This window comes from Rattus rattus, chromosome 5 (genome assembly GCF_011064425.1).
Source record: "Rattus rattus isolate New Zealand chromosome 5, Rrattus_CSIRO_v1, whole genome shotgun sequence".
In the NCBI taxonomy this organism is placed as follows: domain Eukaryota; kingdom Metazoa; phylum Chordata; class Mammalia; order Rodentia; family Muridae; genus Rattus; species Rattus rattus.
In genome coordinates, this window is record NC_046158.1 from 103,918,379 (window position 1) to 103,928,493 (window position 10,115).

Below are 10,115 nucleotides of genomic sequence, written 5' to 3' on the forward strand. Positions count from 1 at the left end.
AAGTACAGAGGTGAATGCTAGCAGCAAACCATTGAACTGAGAACAGGATCCCTGTTGGAGTAATTAGAGAAAGGACTGAAAGAGCTGAAGGAGCTTGCAATCCCATACAAACAATAACGCCAACCAACCAGAGCTCCCGGGGACTAAACCACTACCCAAAGAGAACACATGGACAGACCCATGGCTCCAGCTGCATATGTAGCAGAGGATGGCCTTGTTGGGCACCAATGGAATGAGAAGCCCTTGGTTGTAGCCCAAGGCTGTAGGGAATGTCGGGGGTGGGGGGGTGGGAAGGGGGGATGGTTGGGAAGGGGAAAACTTTTATAGAAGAAGGGGAAGGAGATGGGATAGAGGGCTTATGTCTGGGAAACCGGGAAAGGGACTAACATTTGAAATGTAAACAAAAAAAAATACCTAATAAAATAAATAAATAAAAAATTTAGCCCACAGAAATTTCCAAGCAACAACTTTGGCTTTACTTACAGAACAGAATTTGCATGAAGACTTAATTATAGCATTAAGGGCAGACTACCTCTGGGTCAGTCAGTGTGTGACTTAGAAACTCTGATTCTGCCACCATAGAGATGTCACGACAAAAACTAACATCAGTGACTCTTTCCACAGAGCAAGCACTGAGAAAATCAAATCAACGGTGGGGTAGGAAAGGCTCAGTCACTGGACACCCTGGACTGCACTCACTACAGTCTAAGGTTTCCCAAGTAGACGGCACCCAAGGAGGGGTTACGGAGAGCCTCCTTGTGGTTGCCCACTCTCAGCAATGCGGGGTGGGGCTGGGGTTGGAGGTGGCTCCAGTTAGTCTTAGGCAAAACTATAAAGTAGCAAAAGGGGCCTTTCCTCTCTTTCCGGTGGAGGAGTCTGGAGACAACAATCGGAAATGGCACCTTGCAAGGGCACGGAAAAGAAGGAGGAACAGGTCATCAGCCTCGGACCTCAGGTGGCTGAAGGAGAGAATGTATCTGGTGTCTGCCACATCTTTGCATCCTTCAGTGATACCTGTGTCCTTGTTACCGATCTTTCTGGCAAGGAAACCATCTGCCGAGTGACTGGTGGAATAAAGGTAAAGGCTGACCGAGAGGAGTCCTCTCCATATGCAGCCATGTTGGCTGCCCAGGATGTGGCCAAGAGGAGCAAGGAGCTGGGCATCACTGCCCTGCATATCAAACTCTGGGCCACAGGAGGAAACAGGACCAAGACCTTGGACCTGGAGCCCAGTCAGCCCTCAGAGCTCTTGCTCGCTCTGGGATGAAGATTGGGCGGATTGAGGATGTCACCTCCATCCCCTCTGACAGCCCTCAAAGGAAGAAGGGTTGTTGTGGTCACTGTCTGTGAGCAGGACTTAAGTTATTTCCTTTTAATAAATTGCTTTGTGTAATCTAACACCCCTCCCCCCCAAAAAGCCCTGCTCCCGTCTACTGAATATCTGCAGTTATAAAAGTACTTTCTGGTTACCAAACTAACAGAATACCAAGCTCAGAGGCAGAATGTAGCTTAAACAAGCTAGAATTCTGGGTTTTTGTTTTGTTTCATTTCTAAGTGTTTAAGATCATACTTTGGTCCTTAAATTTCTATGAAATTAGCCGAGCACAGTGGTGGCACTGCCTTTAAATACTCGGAAGTGTAAAGCAGACAGTCTGAGCCCACAGCCAGCCTGGTCTGCATAGTAAGTTCCAGGCTATAAAGGGCGAGCTTGTCTCAAACAGAAGGCAGAGGAGACAGAGGAAAAGACAGATAGCACATGCTGTGAGGACACAGACGAAAGGGAAGCCTTGTACTGCTGGCCGGAATGCTAAGTCCAGTGCAGCCACTGTGGAAGCCAGCATGGAGGGTCCTCAAAAACTAAAGCTACAAAAAGACCCAGCCACATCACTCCTGGGTGCCTACCCAAGTCAGCATACAGCAGAGACGCTCACACAATGATACTCACTGCCTCACCGCCAGTGACAGCTACCTGTACACTTAACCTAGATGTCAGCAGCAGGGTAACCAACAGAGAATGCAATTTATACACAACAGTTTCCCTCAGTCACCAAGAACCAAGTTAGCAGCATTTGCAAGAAAGCAAACACAGTGAAGATAATTACACCCAGCAAATAAAGTCAGTCTCAGGAAATACATCTCTCATCTGCCTTAGACTTCCTAAAGATACATAGCATCAAGTACATATGGCAAGATGAGAGGCAAGTAAACAGTCTGGAGAGCAGAAGGGACCACGGGCTGGGGAAGGAGAGCGGGGAGGCGGAGCGGCGCCTGGACTAGATACTTACCAAGCACATTCGTATACACGAAGGCAAACACTGCAGCTTCTATTAAACAAGCTGATTTTAATTGATTGATTTGTGCTGCTGAGCCTACCCACCACTTTCCTTCTAATCCATACATAAATTATTTATATCTGTACTTATGTAGTTAGAGACATTGGCATAGACTTAGTCGTTTCATAGTAAGAAATTAGACTCGAGTTTCATTTCCAGGGATCATAGAGATATCCCAAAACAACATACATCCTGAATTTGGATAAACATCATGGATAATTTCAAAAAGTCAAAGTGGCATAAAGGGGACTAACAGCCAGATTTTGAGACAGACAGAGACAGACAACCATCTATATACTTGCTAATTAGTTATAAGCCATCTGTTCGGGAAGAATGGTCTGCAGTTTTTAATACATATAGAAGCCAGGTGTGCTGTCTCATTCCTTTAATCCCAGCATTCAAGAGGCAGAGGCAGGCAGATCTCTGTGAGTTTAAGGCCAGCCTGGTCTACATGGCAAGTTCCAGGCCAGACACGGCTGGAAAACTAAAGTAAATTAAACAGTGACCAGAAGAGACTGACACAGCCCCTTCCTTGCAGTGACCCTGCTGGCTGCCCTAGCATCACCTCGTGCTCCACCTGCGTAGCTCCAGCGGCCTGCGCCTTCAGCCAGCTCTGCTTCTCCGCCTTCAGCGTTTCTTGGTACCTCTCCTCTAGTTCTAGCTTCAGTTTGCGTACATGTTCTTCTCTGTCTTCCAAAAGCTGTCTCTGTGAGGAAAGCTCAAGTAAGTGCGTGTGCAGCACTAAGTCACCAAGTTGAAATGTTTCAGTGTGGGTAGTAGCGGTAGGAAGACGAGTTCAAGGTCACTAGTGGCTCTATAGCAGGTTCAAACCCAACCTGGGCTTCAATGCAAGACTGCCTTTCTAAAAACAGTATCAATAGCACAAATCTTGGTCCTGCACATTTCGTAAATTCTGTAACCAGGCTGAGCTCCCTGCCTAACATTCAGACCAGTGATTCTCTCCCTATTTTAATTTTTATAGCGTCACTAAAAGCTAAGGTCTCGTTTTGAAAGTAACTGTAAATCCTTCGTAGCTCCTTGGCAGCCAACACCGACTGAAACTGCTCCCTCTAAAGGTTTGTCTTCCAGTGACACGCCCACACATCAGGTTCATCTACTGAAATATAGCCAAGAAATTATGTGAGCTGAACACCTCGGCTGCTCAATACTGCCCTTTGCACTTGGCAATACATTGCGTTGTAAGACATCATACACAAAACGTCTGGACAGAACAGTTAGGACTCTGCACCTAGTTTCTAGCTTTGAGGCAGGTAGCTTTCAATCTTGGTCTGCAGGCCAGTCCAAGCAAGGAGTTAGACCTCCATCTCCAGAGGACAAGGCTGACCACTGCTTACCATAAGCTTGCTCCTGGACAGACGGGTAAGACAGAGAATAGATTGCTTTCTCCAGCTCCCCTGAGAGCCAGCAGTCGTACGCAGCCTCTCCAGAGCCTCGCCTTCCTTGTCATAAGATGGCATTCAAACCCCTGTCCTTTCTAGGACAGTAAAATAACAGCTGTCTACTCAGAGTGTAACAGGTGTTGGGGGAAAGCCACTAACAGCACACTGTGTGCGGTGGTCAGAGTCACCTCCCGCTCACTCTGTGCGGTGGTCAGAGTCACCTCCCGCTCACTCTGTGCAGTGGTCAGAGCCGCTGATGGCTCACTGTGTGCAGTGGTCAGAGCCGCTGATGGCTCACTGTGTGCAGTGGTCAGAGCTGCTGACGGCTCACTGTGCAGTGGTCAGAGTCATTGACCGCTCACTCTGTGCGGTGGTCAGAGCCGCTGATGGCTCACTGTGTGCGGTGGTCAGAGCTGCTGACGGCTCACTGTGCAGTGGTCAGAGTCATTGACCGCTCACTCTGTGCGGTGGTCAGAGCCGCTGATGGCTCACTGTGTGCGGTGGTCAGAGCCGCTGACCGCTCACTGTGTGCAGTGGTCAGAGTCGCTGACCGCTCACTGTGCAGTGGTCAGAGTCACCGACCGCTCACTCTGTGCGGTGGTCAGAGCCGCTGACGTGCTTTGCGCAGTACTCACAGCCACTGACACACTCTGCACAGCACTAGTAAGCTATATAGGATCTCCCGGACAAGCCTAGGTAGGAAATATGAAAATGGAGACACTATGGGGCTGAAGGGAGTGAACCTGTTTTTAATTGTGTGAGCTGTATTAACTTGATAAAACCAAATAAAAAAGCATCCTGAACACTGCCACAGTTCCCCAGAGCGGGTGCGTTAGTGCAGTGATGGAGGCACGAGAGGGAAATGGCGGGAGCAGCCTACCTTCTGCTCCTGAGCCTTCTCCATGGTCTTCCTGAGAGTGGATTCCAGCTCATCCTTCTCTCTGCACACTTCCAGGTAGCTCTCCTGCACAGCAGCCACCTCCTTGTTCAGCTTATCCAGGTCAGACCTTGAGACACGGAAACGGCAAGTAAGGGGGGAGGGGAGTGAGCAACACACACACACACACACACACACACACACACACACACACACACACACACACACACACACTCTCTCTTCACACAACTTCTCGTAACAAGCTACTTCCTCCAAGATACAGAGCCCACAGGCACAACCCTCTTACCTGAGCTGTGACTGGGTCCCCTCGTAGACCTCAGAGAGATGCTGCTTCTCGGCAGCGTGCTTTGCTAGAAGGCTCTCTCGGATCTGGGCCTTCATGGCTTCGTGGTGCAGCTGGTAAGTCCTCTCACACCTAACAAGAGAAGGGTAGTAGAGCGATGAAGCACCGGGGACAGAGTGAACCAGGGACAGAGTAAACTGGCCAGATGGCCTCCTGCCTGCCTTGTCCCCCCTCATTTTTCATTAATGCAAATTATAATTAGGTCAGACTGCTTTCCCCCAATCAAAAACAAGAATTTAAAACCAATGGTCTTACTGGAATCTTTTCTTCATGTTTTTAGAGGAAACTGGACACTTGAGTGTAAGAATGTCCCAATACTTCAAATACAATTATAATGGGCTAGCTTGGTGCTGTGTGTGTATTCAAATGCTAAATTCTGTACCCCAAGATCTGGTTGTTCCAAGATCCTCACATATACCAGTTGTGTAAACCCTGTCCACCAACTTAGCAATGATTGGCTAAAAATAAAGATGCCTACAGCCTATAGCTGGACAGAATAGAGGTAGGCTGAGCTGAAGGTTCCCAGGCTTGGGGGCTCAGGGAGACACCACCAGGAGGAATGGGAAGGAAGGAGCCATGGGGTAGGGGGTTGTGAACGCATGGCCATGAGGGCCAACCTGTTGGAGTAGGGGTGGCCCAGGCGGAACATAGCAAGTGACATCTTAGGATCATTGACAGGGAAGTAGACAAAACAGATAGAGCCCGGCTCTAGTGCTTTAAGGCTTATTATAAATATAAAGGTCTTATGTCTTTTATTTGGGAATGAAATGAGGGAAGGCAGGGTAGAAACCCCCAAATAATATTTACTGCAACACAGAATAGATTGTCTATGCCAAGGGCTGATGTTGACAAAGAAATAACTCTTTAACTGAACTAAACAAGAAATAGTTCCCAAATTCAAGTCATATATATTTAATACACAGATATCAGCAATGTCCAACTAACAAGTCATCTTCCAATGGGCTGTTTACAAATTTATAACTCAGTATGTGGACGTAAAAGCCCCTCCCCGTGTCCCAGTGGGGCCTTTGGCAGCGGATCTAGTATTTCCGTGAAGCAGCTGTGAAGAGCTAGAGCCACCGCCACAAACCACTGGCCCCGTGCTCACACTATACTCCAGGAGGGAGAGACCCAGGAGAAAAGAACGGCAGCAACATGGACGCACCTATCCACAGCTTCCTGCTTGTCGTGGTCAAACTCCTGCACCATCTGTCTCATCTGATTACACAAGTCTTGGTTTGCACTTCTCAGTTTTTCTTCAGCCTCTTTAAGTTCCTAGACATAGAGCACAGGATTACAGAAAGGAAACGTCACTGCTCTCATCAGTCTGACCTCTCAACACCCTGGGCCTTACAACACCATCTGATGCGATCTCTCAAAAGTCTGCAAAAGAACAAGTGTCTCACGTCTTAGTAAGACTCCTAACAGGAGCAAACAAAATCTTGTTTTTATTTTGAAATGTATTAAACAGAAATATTTAATCAGAGAAGTATTAGCTAACTGATACCTTAAAATAAGCCTTAGAATTCAATAATCAACATCTAAGCAAGCAGGGTTTTACATTTTGGTCAAGAGCTGGCTAGGAAGAGAAACAAACCTATTGGTCATGTGGTGACATGACATGGGAACTGCTTAACTTTCTACTAAAAGCACTGGTAAGGAAAACAACGGGAACCCACGAGGACTTCCCAAGACACATCCATCAACTAGCGTTGCCTGTGTCTGCTACCTGAGTTACCTTTATATTAAATAAGGTCATGGAAATTCTCACTAAATGCCAGGGCATTCACCTGATTCTGCTGTTGTAAAACTTCCACTTCATTTTTCAGTCGCAGAATGTCTTCTCTGTTAATTGCTTCAGGAGAATCAAGCCATAACTGATTAGTTGTTTTTCCAGAGGTCTCTGTTTTAGTCTGAAAGTTTAAAATGGTTTTAAGTTTAAGACAAACAAAAAAACAAAATATAACCAAAAACAAAACAAAAAACAAAAAACCACACTTTGAAATAATTTCATTTAGGAAAAAATGTTTGAATAGAACAGATATGTCCATGTCTTTTTCCTCGTCTTCTTTTTCAAACACAACCAATAGAGTCCTCAGGGCAGGAAGTTAGCACTGAGGTGCGATCACCCATTCTACCGGCTTTATCCAAATGCCACATTCACTCTAACATCCCCTTCTGCACCAAGATTAAATCTGTGCCACATGGCATTTGGTTGCCATGTCTACTCCCGCTGTAATGGTTCTTCAGTCTGTTTTCCAAACCCATGGCACTTTCAAGGAGTGCTAAACTTTGTAGGGTAAACACCCGTTTCCTTGGTGGGTTTTTTCTAACGTTACTAAATTCAGGATGGGTGTCTTAGCACAAATGCTAAGAAATGATTTATGTTTCTTGTAAAAGGCATAGACAAGAACATGTCTCACCACTGGTGATGACCAGCTGAAAGATGAGCCTCCCAGCATCAGCCCTGCCACACGCTGTCCCCACACACCAGTTAATTAGTAAGGTGCATCTCACTAACAAAGGAGGGTAGTTACTCCACAGGAGTACCATATACCCCACTTATGGACCTCTGTACTAGCACTACCTCGTTATGAACCTTACTCACTAGATACTATTTTAAGATACATGTTTTACACTGCTCCATAACTTTCCAGACAAGTCACAAAAATGAGTGGACTGCAGGGTGGTGCAGGAATCAGTCTCCATTCTCTCCACCGCTAACATCGGCAATTATTGTTTCTGAGCTAGAAGGGGAAGCTAACAGTTCCTTCACCTGAATTCTGTGCTGCTCCCAGAGTGGCACGTCTGTTTATATGACTGTGTGTGCTCCCTTTCATCTGAATGGTCCCATCTATCAGTTCCTTCTTCTCTATATGAGAATTAATACATCTACTCAGTTTGTGAAAACACCTGTATACCTATTCTGTGATTTTTATCTGGTAACAGTCGTGTGACAGCTAACACAGATTGTTTTTAAAGGGGGGCTATTGCCCTGACTACATAAACATGTGGCTAATAGGCTTTTTGAACTGGGTTGCCAAAGGAATTCCAGAGATTTGGACCTGTAAGCTAGAGAAATGCTGGCAGGCTATAAGCAGAGCGCACCGGGCTGTTCTGGTAGGATCGTGGGCAGACCGGGAGGATAACAGAAATGTGGACAGTGGAGTCTGGCTCCGGGTCTCAGCAGGAAGCTGGTCCACAAGACCATTTGTGTAACATCCTAGAAAAGAACACACTTGCATTCTGCTGCATCCTGAGAGGCTGAGTGAGGCTAGATTTGAAATGGGATAAGCCATTCTGGAAAAGAAAGGTAGAGGCAGCACAGCATCTGGGCTGAGGCACGGCTGCTACTCACTGCTCTGCTCTGCTTCACTTAGGTATCCAGTGAGAGAGCGGGTGAAGCCAAGAGACAGTGAGAGAGCAGGTTAAGCAGAGAGACAGTGAGAGAGCAGGTGAAGCACAAAGACATTAGAAATGTACAGCTGGGTAGGAAAGGAATGTGAACCCATTTAAACTTGCAGACATGGCAGGCGTGGGGAAAACCAACTCTGACAGAGAGTACTGCAGAGGGACCTCACGCTCCTCACTGAATATGAAGAGTTGAACTGGGCATCAGAGGCGGATGTTATGATTAAAACGGATATGTTTGGGTGTCAAGTGGAGAAAAGACAAAAGGATGATTGTCAGTCTAGATCATCAACTTCTAAGTACTTAGAATCACCGAGGAGACACACTCTGGGCGTGCCTGTGAGAGCGTTCTTAAGGAGTTTAACTAAGGATGTCAGGACAATCCACCCTGCACGTATGTGGCAACCTTTGATGGGCTACAGCCTGGGAGTGAGTTAAGGAGGGGGAAGGCAGATGAGTGCCAGCTCCATCTTTCTCTGCTTCCTGGCTGTGGCGGCTGCCATGACCGGCCATGGCAGCTCTCCCACCTCCACCCCTCCCCGCCATAAGCCATACACACCCTTCCCCTGGAGTTAAAATTCACTTTTCTTGAGTTGCATCTTGTTGAGGGTGGCACAGGGAGGCTGTGTATTATGGCTGATCCCTCAGCAGTCACTTATTTTCACACACTGACAAATGTGCACACAACACAAACACACATACAAAAGAAATGTACTGGGGATCAGACACAAAAAGCTTTCTGTGTTTTATGTTTACAAAGAACTCAGTATATGGACTCTGACTGTTGGTGGGTCAGTATGGTTCTCTTAAGATCTTTACATATTCTATCTTTAATACACACATATGTGTGTATGTGATATGTGTGTGTATGTGATGTGTGTGTGATATGTGTATGTGATATGTGTGTGTGATGTGAGTGTGTGTGTGTGTGTTTCAGTTATGTGTACATGTGCACATCAATACAATGCCCAAGGAGTCCTCAGGAGGGCATCATAGTCCATGAAGCTGCCCAACAAGAGTGCTGGGAACCAAACTCAGCAAAAGCAATTGCACATCTCTGACCACTGAGCCATCTCTCTAGCCCCACTACATTCTGCCTTAACCACCCATGTGGTCACCTGGGAGGAACAGCATATCTGATCTACACTCAAACACTGCCCAGTGCAGTGTATGAGCAGTCTCCAAGTCTCTACCACACAGTAGCCTGGAAACACCACAAGACGGTATGCTTTGGTTGTTGGTTTTGTTTGAGACAGTGTCTCACTATGGAGCTTGGGCTGGCTTGAACTCACTGTGTAAACCAAGCTGGTCTGAAACTCAGAGTTCGTCTGCCTGCTCTGCCTCTCAAGTGCTGGGATTAAAGGTGTGTACCACCACATGCAGCTGAATTATTAATGGAAACAAGTTTTTAAATGCAGATGAAGCTCCACAGTACTACAATATGTGGCTCCACATAACCAAATTTTTAAATATTAATGTGCCTTATAGTTCTATTATCAATAAATCCCACAAAATCTTACACATCTTTTCAAAAAAAAGAAATAGATAACTACTCTCTCTCTATAGTCCTCCCAATCATCCAATTTCTAGCTTTACTGACTAATTTAAAGTTCTATTCTAAAGACTTGGGAAAGAAGAGTCCATGCAGTGTCTGAAGGCGAGTCACTCATTATACAGTACAGTCCAAATTTAATGTTTAACAAAAACAAAGCAACCTTCTGGCTTTTACA

At 46.3% G+C, this 10,115-nt stretch overlaps 2 protein-coding genes across 2 annotated transcripts in view; one reads left to right on the forward strand and one right to left on the reverse strand.

The window, feature by feature from the left end:
- Positions 1–10,115, reverse strand: part of Cep152 (centrosomal protein 152) — a 70,496-nt gene that overhangs the window by 29,126 nt on the left and 31,255 nt on the right. Inside the window, exons 14-18 of the mRNA XM_032904119.1 lie at positions 6,765–6,887; positions 6,140–6,249; positions 4,918–5,046; positions 4,614–4,740; positions 2,899–3,039 (exon numbers count right to left, since the gene is read on the reverse strand). Coding sequence (XP_032760010.1) covers positions 2,899–3,039; positions 4,614–4,740; positions 4,918–5,046; positions 6,140–6,249; positions 6,765–6,887 — 630 coding nt within the window. The remainder of the gene's footprint in view (positions 1–2,898; positions 3,040–4,613; positions 4,741–4,917; positions 5,047–6,139; positions 6,250–6,764; positions 6,888–10,115) is intronic.
- LOC116901904 (40S ribosomal protein S14-like) lies at positions 885–1,296 on the forward strand. The gene has a single exon (XM_032904118.1). It carries the CDS (start codon positions 896–898, stop codon positions 1,265–1,267), a length of 372 nt encoding a protein of 123 aa, XP_032760009.1. The 5' UTR covers positions 885–895; the 3' UTR covers positions 1,268–1,296.